Raw genomic sequence first — 12852 nt, forward strand, 5'->3', positions numbered from 1 at the left:
CTTCACCTCAAACAGCAAGCAAACAAAGTCTGTTTTTACATCCCCTGAAAAAGACAATAGTTCTTCAATGTATTTGAAAAAACAAATCCAGCTCTCTCCCTTTAGATAACAACTCAGCGTGAAAGGTTAAAATGTCATTCTCTGATCCAGTGGAAACGTGATAAAATAGGCCTACCTGATTACTTCTTATCCCTTGCTCTAATAGCCTACAGCTGTGTCTGTCTCAAGCTCATTGGCTCAAGAGACTCTAGGCAGTTTATGGTAGAGAAATTAGCATTCAATTCTCTGGCAACAACTCTGGTGGACATTCCTGCAGTCAGCATGGTGGATGGATGATCTTGGCAAAGGAGAAATGCTCTGGTCTAAGGCACTGCATATTAACTCCTACACAATTAAACATTTTTTGCAGTAAAATTATACATCAAATTTGACTTTGGAACCGGAATGGAGAAATAGTTAAATACTGTCTGTAGAATTTTTTTTAGCATCATAAATGCTGATACGATTTAAAACACATGTTTCAAAAGACAAATAAAGCAACACCTCACGGCACAACGCCTCACCCCTATGTGACCTACTGGTTGTACTGACATGTATGTGTAACTGATAGACGCACACACTACATGTTAATGTTTTTAAACGTATGTAAATTGTTTAGACTTGTCTGTAATGTATTTTTCCCTATGTGTCGGACCCGATTAAGACTAGCTGTCGCCATTGGCGTTGGCTAATGTGGATCCAAATAAATCACATCAAAAATATGCATCCAAGCCGAACGGAAGTCTTATCAGAAACATGTTGGTCGTTTTCACATGTTTCTATTTCCTTACAACCGGTCAAACGGATGTCATTTGGAAATTTTGCACAGAAAATCTTTTTGATTTAGCATTTTCTTCCTGGTCTTTGCTCAGCGAAAGAAGCAGAGATGTCAGTGAAAAATTCACCCATTGAAACATTAATTCCATCATTTATGACATTCTGTTGAGCAAGGGTTTATTTCGTCTTCTAGAGCAACATATCAAAATCAAGTTTAGGTCACACACATTTTTAGCAGATGTTATTGTGGGTGTTGCGAAATTATTGTAAGATGACAGGAGACAAGATACATGTATATCATTATACGTTGACTAACAAATACCCTACCAAAATGTCGGAAATGATAAGCAGAAACATATCTAAATTAGGCAACAACAAAAAAATGCAGCCCCTGTCAAAATCGTTTCGACACCTTTTCATATTTGCGGGTCGGGTGCAGGCCTCCGATTTCCACTTTATCACATATAGTCGGAAGGTTGCATTTGGGGGTGCGGGTGAACAAACAGCTGAACCACACACAACCAGCGAGCATACCCTTTTCATTTAACCACACCCTTTGAGCTATGACGCCGTTTCTCTTCTGTGTAAACGGAAGTGAACAATGACCATTTCCACGTTAGCGGGTTTTATTGTTATTTAGACGATTATTAACACCATGGAACTCAAACTATGATACATTTAACCGCACAGCATCACATACTTAGCCCATGTAGTCTTTAATTCGCGTTGGATAGAGGATTTGGTTGATGTATGTTATCTAGCTAGGTAACGCTAGTTAGCTGCTAACTTTAGCTAACAATGGCTAACTGTATGGTTTTTCACACTCAAATAGCATCTATCATGGAGGTGCTAGCGAATGCAGCCGTGGCAGAGATTTGTAAACTCGTAGACGACGACTATGCAGAGTTTCGTTTGGAAATAACTCAAAGCCAAAAAGAAAACAGGGGATTGCGGAGGAAACTACAGCTACTGGAACTGAAGGTGGCACGGGAGCGCATACTACCCAGTCGTCCTAGCAGTGTCAAGATCCTTGACCGATACAGAAGCATAGCAAGAGGTAAAGTTAAGTTTCCTGTCGCAGGTCATATATAGTTTAGTGCCGATCTCCCCTTTCCTCTCTGCACACGTGTTTATATGTGTTACCCAGAATTGGGTCTTGGCCAGTTTTTGAATAGTGTGCAGTAATTCCTCTGATTTACTTATCTTGTGCAAAGACATCATATTCTAGCCAGATACTTGATTTACTGCATTTCCTATTATTTACACAATGAAAACAATATGATGCATGGAACATCATACATCAATCGATAAATAGTATATTAAGAAGTTATGAGAAGTTACCTTACATCCTTGCCACATCTTATCAAAACTGTCAATAGTGTACAATATACCAATTAGTATTGACAGTAGCTAACCAGTACCTCTTTTCCCCCAATCACACTCTCAGGTGAAGGACATCTCACTGGAGGCCACAGGAGTGTTGTGAAGCCAACAGGACAAAATAGATGGAGAGATGACCAACCAATCACTGTTGATGAGGGGAATGGAACCTCAACCCATCATGTTATTGTGATAGAGGTTAGTGTCATAGTGTTACATAAAAAATGAGTTACTTTGTAAATAAAATGTGGCCAGTTTATTTCAGAAAGGCTCCCCTCAGCTATTCACTTGTTTACATGGACATCCTTATTTATCTGCCATAGGGGAGCTTGTGAGACTTCCCAATGACATTGTTATCAAATTCTTAAGGGTCAGTAGCTTACATTGGGTGTACAATTTTCAATTACAGCATTATTTAATCTGCAGTTATTCTTCTGCTATTTATTCTGTTGCCAATAATATTTACACTGAACAAAAACACAAATGCAACACAAACTGTTAGTCCCATGTTTCATGAGCTGAAATAAACGATCCCTGAAATTTCTTTCAAATTTTGGGCACATATTTGTGTAGATCCCTGTTAGTAAGCATTTCTCTTTTGCCAAGGTAATCCATCCACTTGACAGGTATGGCATATTGAAATAAATTCATTAGGTCCTAATCTATGGATTTCACGACTGGAAATACAGATCTGGTCACAGATACCTAAAAAAAAAATGGGCCTCAGGTTCTCATGACAAAATCTTTGTGCATTCAAATTGCCATCAATAAAATACAATTGGTGTTCGTTGTCCGTAGATTATGCCTGCCCATACCATAACCCCACCATGGGGCACTTTGTTTACAACATTGACAGCAAACCGCTCACCTCACGACGCCATACACATGGTCTGCGGTTGTGAGGCTGGTTGGACGTACTGCCAAATTCTCTAAAACAACTTTGGAGATGGTTTATGGTAGAGAAATTAACATTTAATTCTCTGGCAACAGCTCTGGTGGGCATTCCTGCAGTCAGCATGCCAATTGCCTACTCCCTCAAACCTTGAGTCATCTGTGCCATTGTGTGACAACTGCACATTTTAGTGGCCTTTTATTGTCCCCGGCACAAGGTGAACCCGTGCAATGACGGATTATTTTGGCAAAGGAGAAATGCTCACTAACAGGGATGTAAATACATTTGTGCACTACATTTGAGAGAGATAAGCTTTGTGTGTGTATGGAACATTTCTGGGATCTTTTATTTCAGCTCATGGAACATAGGACCACCACTTTCCATGTTGCTTTTATATTTTTGTTCAGTGTATATATCAGTACACTCAAAACAACCTATTACAAAAATTATATTCAATCAGATAAGCCACATGTAGCAAATAAGGCATAGCAATTTTTGTTAACCAAATTCGACACACATTGAACTCCAAATAAAAACTCCACACTTAGTGAGCAAAAAAAGAAACGCCACCTGCTGGAGAAGATATTGTATGCCTCTTTCGCATCGCCTCTTCCTCTCTACTTCAAGTCGCCATGAAGCCGTCAGATACATTGTAGGAGGCACTATTTGTCAAGCAATCATTAGTGTGTTTTTGTTTGACCCACGCAAATGTGGCCAAATACGTGGCTGAAAAAGGAACTACGTTTGCGATATTTCAAAGGTACAAAATGTAAAGTGATGTGAGACGTCTCTAATTGTACACGTGTTATGTTTCCAGTTTGAGTGTGTGATATGGGGTTATATAAAAGTTTATTTTGACATTCATACAGACAAACTTTTATAAACAATAGCAGCTATTTGGACACTGCCATGTTGATCTGGGCCTTGTGGTTGGAAAACCACTACAGTGTCTGACTTTTGGCTGTGGCAGATGCACCTCCCGATTTCACTCCTCGGCTTACGTCTAGTGGGTTTCTTACTACTCAATCAAGCCCATTGTTGCCTAAGTACAACTTTCATGGTGCATATCTTGTTCCTCGTTTTGTAGGTTAATAATTTGCATTGTGAAATTCATAAAACGCAGTCATAAGACATAAATGTGTTTCCGAGTGAATTTAGTTACCATATACCGGTTTTCAACTTATTTGACAGTCAAGAAGCACAAAGCCGAAAAGTTAGAACTGTTTAATTAGAACTACAACTCCCACCAGCTGTACAAGTCTTTGTCTTTCAACAGTTTGCCGGTGTTTGCTGTTGCCTTTTTAAAAAGTACTGGCTGGCAACGTTCAGTAAAAAGGTTCAAGTGTAATCTAATATAAAATACATAAAACTGACAGTAACTACAGGGTTTTATTGTCCTGCGAGTCCTCAACTCGCACAACCATGCTAACAAGGCTGCTCAGTTGTAGTTCAAATGAGACTAACTTTCGCCAATGTGTCTTACTTCTTGAGCGTCAAATGTTTTCGGATTTGATCAAATGAATACCATTTTATTAATCTTAGGACTGCGTTTTCATGAATTTGATATAAGCTTGAAGCACGTTCAAAATCCATATGGGACTGGAAACAGGAAGTAGGCAGGACTATCATAATAACCTCTCTTCTTGTGTCAGTCTGCAGATGCTGCAGGTCCTGGGGTCAAGCTGGAAAGGTCTGAAGGAGAGGAGGACCCACAACACAGCAGCGACAACCAGACTGGAGTGCCCGCTGTAGCCACGGAGGACCTCACCACCACCCCAGTGCAGCCCAGGAGCCGACGCAGCATCATGGAGGTCAGTGGAGCGCCGAACACCGTCCTCAAGTCAGAGACGGATACAAAGACTTTAACGGTGCTGGAGCGACTGGACTGTCCTCCTCTCCCCCGCTCAGAGTATTTACTTCACGGTAACCTGAGCCCGAGGTCGGTTCTGTCCCACCGGGACTCGGGTGACACATTACAGACTGGCAATGATCCATCCTGTTCATATGTTACAGAGACAGAGATGATACCTGGTGACATGCCTGTGGGTCTAGATAAACAGACTAATCAAATGAGAGGGAACTGGAACCGGTGCAGTAGTAGTGTATACTCTGAAGGGTGCCTAGATAAGAACGGGGAGGGTCTGGTCGTAGATGAAATGACTGTGAAAGTGGAGGGCGATGCTCCTCTGACATGGAATCCAGACGAAACTCACTTAAGAGAACGACACTCACAGGGCAACACCGGTGAATTCTTAGACTACAGGGAAAGCTTAGAGACAAATCTAAATGTTGCTACCTACTCCCCTTTACACATGTTAAGGGAATGCGACCCAGTGTCCAAGTTGATGGGGCCTTCTGATTTGCATGGCCGCGTCCTTTTTGATCAGGTATTGAACTCAAACGACAGGGCAAGAGCCCAGGCTCAGGGAGGGGTCGCAACGTCAGGCAATGGTAAAGCGAAACGGTTCCTCTGCATGTTCTGTAACAAAGGCTTCAGCTGCATCCAGAAGGTGGAGATGCACCAGAGGGTCCACACAGGGGAGAAACCCTTCAGCTGTACCCAGTGTCATATGCGCTTCGCTGAGGCTGGAAACCTGAAGAGGCACCAGAGGGTCCACACAGGGGAGAAACCGTTCAGCTGCCACCTTTGCAGGGCCAGTTTCTCCCACTCATTCAACCTGAAAAGGCACCAGAGGGTCCACACAGAGGAGAAACCTACAGCGGCCCCCAGTGTGAGAAGAGATTCTCCCACCAGCACCAGCTGAAGATGCACCTGAAGGTCCACACGGGAGAGAGGCCCTTTGCCTGTACGCACTGCGGGAAGAGGTTCTCAGAGGAGATACCTCAGGATACACCAGCAGAAAAACCATCCCACTCGATAGCTTCTGACGTTTAGATCAAACCCTGCATTAAAGACAAAGTATAATTTATTGTTGTCAGCAGAAAATATCCAGATACATTTGAAATAATGAGAGTAGCAGTTTTCAATGTTCAATATTTCTGAGTAGAATATTGCATCCAGACATTGTGATAAGGTATATACACTGTGTACAAAACATGAAACACCTGCTCTTTCCATGATAGACTGACCAGGTGAAAACTACGATCCTTTATTAATATCACTTGTTAAATTAATTTCAAATCAGTGTAGATGAGAAGGAGACATGTTAAAGAAGGATTTTTAAGCCTTGAGACAATTGAGACATGGATTGTGCATGTGGGCCATTCAGAGGGTGAACGGGTACGACAAAATATTTAAGTGACTTTGAACGGGGTATAGTCGTATGTGCCAGGTGCACCGCATTGATTGTGTCAAGAACTGCAACGCTGCTGGGTACGACAAAAGATGCTCAAAAGTTGTATGCTAAACAGTTTCCTGTATATGGGAAGCATTGGAGTCAACATGGGCCAGCGTCCCTGTGGAATGCTTTCGACACCTTTTAGACTCCATTCCCCGACGAATTGAGTCTGTTCTGAGGGCGAGGTGGGGTGCAACTCTATATTACGAAGGTGTTCCTAATGTTTTGTACACTTAATGTATATGCCTAAAAAGTCTGTTAGTGTGTTTACAGTGTAGCCTATATGATGTTCAGTTTCATTACTTCCATTCAACTACTTAATTTGAATAAGTTCATGCGGACACGTGTAGTTTGTGGTGTATTTAAAACTTCTTTGTTTAATAAACACAAAATGGGACTTTTCATTATAAGACTTTCATTGAAACTCTTTAGTATACATCTGATTTCTCCATATACCGACAGCAGTTATAACCAATAAACACTAAATATACCTACACATACTCACACACTAACAAGCACGTCAAAATAGTTTAGTCAGGTTTGTCTGATGATGACTTGACTTATCATAGCTGACTCAGTTATCCACAACATAATTATGCCCACCATGATGGGTTTAACAACAATGAAGTGATTATGTAACTACATTATAGGACTCAAATGTAGTGGGGATGGGTTAATACTCCATGTTGAAAGTGTGTTTATCTGTGTGTGCGTATGTACCTGAGGGAGTCTGTCTGTGTAATTTGTATCACCTCTCTCTTCCAGGAGGAGGAGGGTCTGGGGAACCCTGAGGGGACCATGTTCATGGAGGACAACCAGACTACACCTCCTCCTGAACCCACAGAGGAACCAGCTGAGCAGCACAGGACCACACACAGTCTCCCTGAGGTGAGTCCACTGTGAACTACTGTCTGAATCATATTAGGTCAGGGCCTGTATCCACAAAGCCTCTCCATAGCAGGTCGCTCATATCATATTTCTTGATCAAACATCCTCTCACTGTATCTCTTAGTCAGTAGACATGGAGGATGGGATGCCTGATCTGCTGCTAGTCAAAGAGGAGGCAGTAGAAGACAGACCAGAGAGCATTGACCTGCTGAGTGGACTAAAGATGGGTGGGCAAGGTAAGGGAGAAATACATATAGCACATTGTCTTCCCCCGGGTGGTGTCACTCCTACGAGAAGCTAGTTCCTCATAGTACCAGTTTCAATCCAAGTACCAATCCCATTTAGCAAACTCCAGAAAGTGCTGTGGTCAGATGACATGAAAATAGAGCTCTTTGGCCACGCACACCAGCGGTGGGTTTGGTGTCGAAAAGGAGAAGCATATGATGGTGTATCTTTGATGTTATGGGAGTATTTAGCTTCCTTTGGTCCTGGGGCCCCTGTTAAGGTCAACAGCATCATGAACCTTAAGAAGTTCCAGGACATTTTTTGCCAAAAACCTTGTTGCTTCTGCCAGGATCTGTAAGTGGATCTTCCAGCAAGACAATAACCTCAAGCACACATGAAAATCCACAAAGAAATGGTTAATTGACCACAAAAATCAACATTTTGCAGTGGCCATTTCAGTCTCCGGACTTCAACCCGATTGAAAACTTGTTTGAATTGAAGAGGGCAGTCCATAAGCACAGATGAAGGATATCAAGGATCTGGAAAGATTATGCATGGAGGAATGGTCTAAGATCATTTCCAATGTGTTCTCCAATCTCATAAAACATTTTGGGAAAAATCTCTGTCGTTATCCTCGCAAGGGGAGGGTGCTGGAGTATTGAAAATGGGTGCCAATAACTTTGACACCTAGAATATCTTTTTAAAGTACTTGTAAACAAAGTAATTTTTGAGCATATAATATAGCTCAGTATTTTTTATTATATAGTATTTTTTGCTTATATTTATAAAGGGTGCCAATAATGAGGTGACTGTACTTATTAGAACATAATATTGATGTTCACAACAAAAAAATTCATTCAAGGTTTATAACAAGATGTCCATTCAATAGTACATGACATCAGAAAAACAATAGCATAGCAACGGACGCTTTGGTTCGTAATGAACCAAAGCGTCCGTTGCTATGCTATTGTAGGCCGGTCAAACATTTTCAAGTTCGAGCAACAGTCCTAGCAACGGAAGCTAGAAGTCATGGAATCCCATTGTGATGCTGCGGGACACTATTTGGCATGACATGTTCACCCATACAATAATTGTTTTCTTTTGTGGTTTAATAAAATGTCAATTCAATAATGATTTACAGCAGAAAAATATCTCTACCATATGGCTCAAATGTAAGACGATTTACTCAGAATTTAGCATAATTAGAGTGAACAGAAGGCCATCACGGCTATGGTCAAAAAGTAGTCACTGCTAATAGATATAACTCAATGTGAATAGTGATGCGCCTGGCTATTCTTTTTACTTCATTCATAAAATGAAATCAACAAAACTTATGTTTACATACAAAAAGACGCATTATAATGTATAACTTGACCAGGTAATTGACTTAATCTCCATATGTAGGGTAATTTTTTTTACCTCTTCCTGCAGGTGGTTGGCTGGAGGCTAACAGAGGAGACCGGGTGGCCATCTTGGATTCCCAAACTCAGACGGGTGCAGCCAAGGGCCCAGGGGACAACATCATTGAGCAGGCCAGGACCAGAGGCAACATAGTGGAGGATAGTGGATGGGACAGCGTCCTCAACTCTGGGCTGGTGAACAACAATGTTAACCTCAACCAGAAACAGACAGTGGAACACAAAACAACATATGAACTTAGTCTCCATGACAACAGACTAACTGAGACCAGGGCGAGGTGTAGATTTGGTTCACGGGGACAGAGAGGTGTCCGTATGCAGCTGGAGAGAACAGACACAGACTCGGCTAGTGATGCGCCGTCCTGCTCCTATAGTTGTGATTCAGAGAGACTGATGGCACCTCAGGTTACCCCCCTAACAGGTGCTGCCTTCAGCCTGCCTTCTACAGGATCTATCAACTGGAATATGGACCCTGCAACAACACAGACACTTCCTGGCCTTCATCCTCCTCACACTCTCCTAATGTTAAACCAGACCTCAGGCAATAGTGCCTCAACACTAAATGGCTGCACAAGCCCATTGACAAATGACAGTAGTAGTATTAATGCTGTCAGTCGATCTGGTGGAAAAGAGAAGCGCTTCCCGTGTCCTTTCTGTGGGAAAGCCTTCAGTTTCCCTAAACAGGTGCAGATCCACCAGAGGGTCCACACAGGGGTAAAACCCTTCAGCTGTACCCAGTGTCACATGTGCTTCGCTCAAACTGGTGACCTGAAGAGGCACCAGAGGGTTCACACAGGGGAGAAACCCTACAGCTGCCCCCAGTGTGAGAAGAGGTTCTCGCGCAAGCACCAGCTGAATAGGCACCTGAAGGTTCATACGGGAGAGAGGCCATTCGCCTGTACGCAATGCAGGAAGAGGTTCTCAGAGAGGAGCAACCTCAGGATACACCAGCAGAAAGACCATTCCACTCTGACATAAAGGAACCATATCACCCGATACCTTCTGAGATTTAGATCAAACCCTGCATTAAAGAGAAAGAATAATTGTCATTGTTGTCAGCAGAAAAGATCGACATGCATTTGGAATGACAGATTTCAGTGTTGAATATTGCATCCAGACATTGTGATATACACTGAGTGTACAAAACATTAAGAACACCTTCCAAATATTTATTTGCACCCCCCATTTTGCCCTCAGAACAGCCTCAATACGTAGGGGCATGGACTCTACAAGGTGTCGAAAGCGTTCCACAGGGATGCTGGCCCATATTGACTCCAATGCTTCCCACAGTTGTCAAATTGTCTATGTTCTTTGGCTGGTGGACCATTTTTGACACATATGGGAAACTGTTGAGCGTGAAAAACCCAGTAGCATTGCAGTTCTTGATATAAACTGTTGCGGCCGATACCCCGTTCAAAAGCACTTAAATCTTTTGTCTTGCCCATTCACCCTCTGAATGGCCCACATACACGATCCATGACTCAGCTGTCTCAAGGCTAAAAATCCTCCTTTAACCAGTCTCCTCCCATTCATCTACGCTGATTGAAGTGACAACAATAAGAGATCATATTTCTGTCATGGAAAGAGCAGGTGTTCATAATATTTTGTACAGTGTATAAGTCATTTATACACTGAACAAAAATATAAAACGCAACATGCAACAATTTCAAAGATTTTACTGAGTTACAGAAATCAGTCAATTGAAGTAAATTAATTAGGCCCTAATCTATGGATTTCACATGACTGGGCAGGGGTGCAGCGATGGAGGGACCTTGGAGGGCATAGGCCCAGCCAGTCAGAATTAGTTTTTCCACACAAAAGGGCTTTATTACATACAGAAATACTCCTCAGCACACCCTCAGACTATCCCGCAGGTGAAGAAGCCAGATGTCGAGGTCCTGGGCTAGCATGGCTACACGTGGTCTGCGGTTGTGAGGCCGGTTGGACGTACTGCCAAATCTTATAATAGAGAAATGAACATTCAATTATCTGGCAACAGCTCTGGTGGATATTTCTGCAGTCAGCATGCCAATTGCACGCTCCCTCAACTTGAGACATCTGTGACAGTGTTGTGTGACAAAACGGCACATTTTAGAGTGGCCTTTTATTGGCCCCAGCACAAGGTGCACCTGTGTAATGATCATGCTGTTTAATCAGTTTCTTGATTATCTTGGCTAAGGAGATATGCTCACTAACAGGGACGTAAACAAATGTATGCACAGAATGAGAGAAATAAGCTTTTTGTGTGTATGGAAAATCTCTGGGATATTTTATTTCAGCTCATGAGATATGGGACCAACACTTTACATGTTGCGTTTATATTTTTGTTCAGTGTATATAAACTCAGCAAAAAAAAAGTTTATTTTTCAGGACCCTGTCTTCCAAAGATATTTAGATTTTTACGAATTAACTTCACAGATCTTCATTGTGAAGGGTTTAAACACTGTTTCCCATGCTTGTTCAATGAACCATTAACAATGAATGAACATGCAACTGTTGAACGGTCGTTAAGACACTAACAGCTTAGACGGTAGGCAATTAAGGTCACAGTTATGAAAACTTAGGACACTAAAGAGGCCTTTCTACTGACACTGAAAAACAAAAGAAAGATGCCCAGGGTCCCTGCTCATCTGCATGAATGTGCCTTAGGCATGCTGCAAGGAGGCATGAGGACTGCAGATGTGGCCAGGGCAATAAATTGCATTGTCGTACTGCGAGACGCCTAAGACAGCGCTACAGGGAGACAGGACGGACAGCTGATCGTCCTCGCAATGGCAGACTACGTGTCACAACACCTGCACAGGATCGGAACATCACACCTGCGGGACAGTTACAGGATGGCAACAACTGCCCGAGTTACACCAGGAATGCACAATCCCTCCACCAGTGCTCAGACTGTCCGCAATAGGCTGAGATGCTCGACAGCGCTTGTAGGCCTGTTGTAAGGCAGGTCCTCACCAGACATCACTGGCAACAACGTCGCCTATGGGCACAACCCCACCGTCGCTGGACCAGACAGGACTGGCAAAAAGTGCTCTTCACTGACGAGTCGCGGTTTTGTCTCACCAGAGGTGATGGTCGGATTCGCGTTTATCGTCGAAGGAATGAGCGTTACATCGAGGCCTGTACTCTGGAGCGGGATCGAGGTGGAGGGTCCGTCATGGTCTGGGGCGGTGTGTCACAGCATCATCGGACTGAGCTTGTTGTCATTGCAGGCAATCTCAACGCTGTGCGTGACAAGGAAGACATCCTCCTCCCTCATGTGGTACCCTTCCTGCAGGCTCATCCTGACATGACCCTCCAGCATGACAATGCCACCAGCCATACTGCTCGTTCTGTGCGTGATTTCCTGCAAGACAGGAATGTCAGTGTTCTGCTATGGCCAGCGAAGAGCCCGGATCTCAATCCCATTGAGCACGTCAGATCTTTTGGATCGGAGGGTGGGGGCTAGGGCCATTCCTCACAGAAATGTCCGGGAACTTGCAAGTGCCTTGGTTGGAAGAGTGGGGTAACATCTCACAGCAAGAACTGGCAAATATGGTGCAGTCCATGAGGAGGAGATGCACTGCAGTACTTAATGCAGCTGGTGGCCACACCAGATACTGACTTTTGATTTTGACCCCTTTTGTTCAGGAACACACTATTCCATTTCTGTTAGTCACATGTCTGTGGAACTTGTTCAGTTTGTCTCAGTTGTTGAATCTTATGTTCATACAAATATTTACACGTTAAATTTGCTGAAAATAAACACAGTTGACAGTGAGAGGATGTTTCTTTTTTTGCTGAGTTTATGATGTTCACAAATGCCTGTTACATTACTTCCATTCAACTAATTTTATCCCCATGACACTTTTAATGAGAAAATTTTTATCAAGTTCATGCAGATGTTTTGTTGAGATGTGTATTTGTGGTTTTCATATGGTGTATTTAACAC

General features: G+C 42.8%; 1 protein-coding gene and 1 long non-coding RNA gene across 2 annotated transcripts; one reads left to right on the top strand and one right to left on the bottom strand.

The window, feature by feature from the left end:
- Positions 1-1229: 1229 nt before the first annotated feature.
- LOC129841249 (uncharacterized) lies at positions 1230-12681 on the top strand. Its single transcript, XM_055909433.1, has 6 exons — positions 1230-1873; positions 2264-2394; positions 4741-4899; positions 7153-7275; positions 7400-7511; positions 8932-12681. Exons 1-6 carry the CDS (start codon positions 1615-1617, stop codon positions 9894-9896), a joined length of 1749 nt encoding a protein of 582 aa, XP_055765408.1. The 5' UTR covers positions 1230-1614; the 3' UTR covers positions 9897-12681.
- LOC129841269 (uncharacterized) lies at positions 2438-9005 on the bottom strand. The gene is made up of 2 exons (XR_008757298.1): positions 8920-9005; positions 2438-5992 (listed from the first exon to the last, which is right to left on the bottom strand). It is a non-coding gene; the product is annotated as an uncharacterized LOC129841269 (long non-coding RNA).
- Positions 12682-12852: the final 171 nt, after the last annotated feature.

This window comes from Salvelinus fontinalis, chromosome 42 (assembly GCF_029448725.1).
Source record: "Salvelinus fontinalis isolate EN_2023a chromosome 42, ASM2944872v1, whole genome shotgun sequence".
Lineage (NCBI taxonomy): Eukaryota > Metazoa > Chordata > Actinopteri > Salmoniformes > Salmonidae > Salvelinus > Salvelinus fontinalis.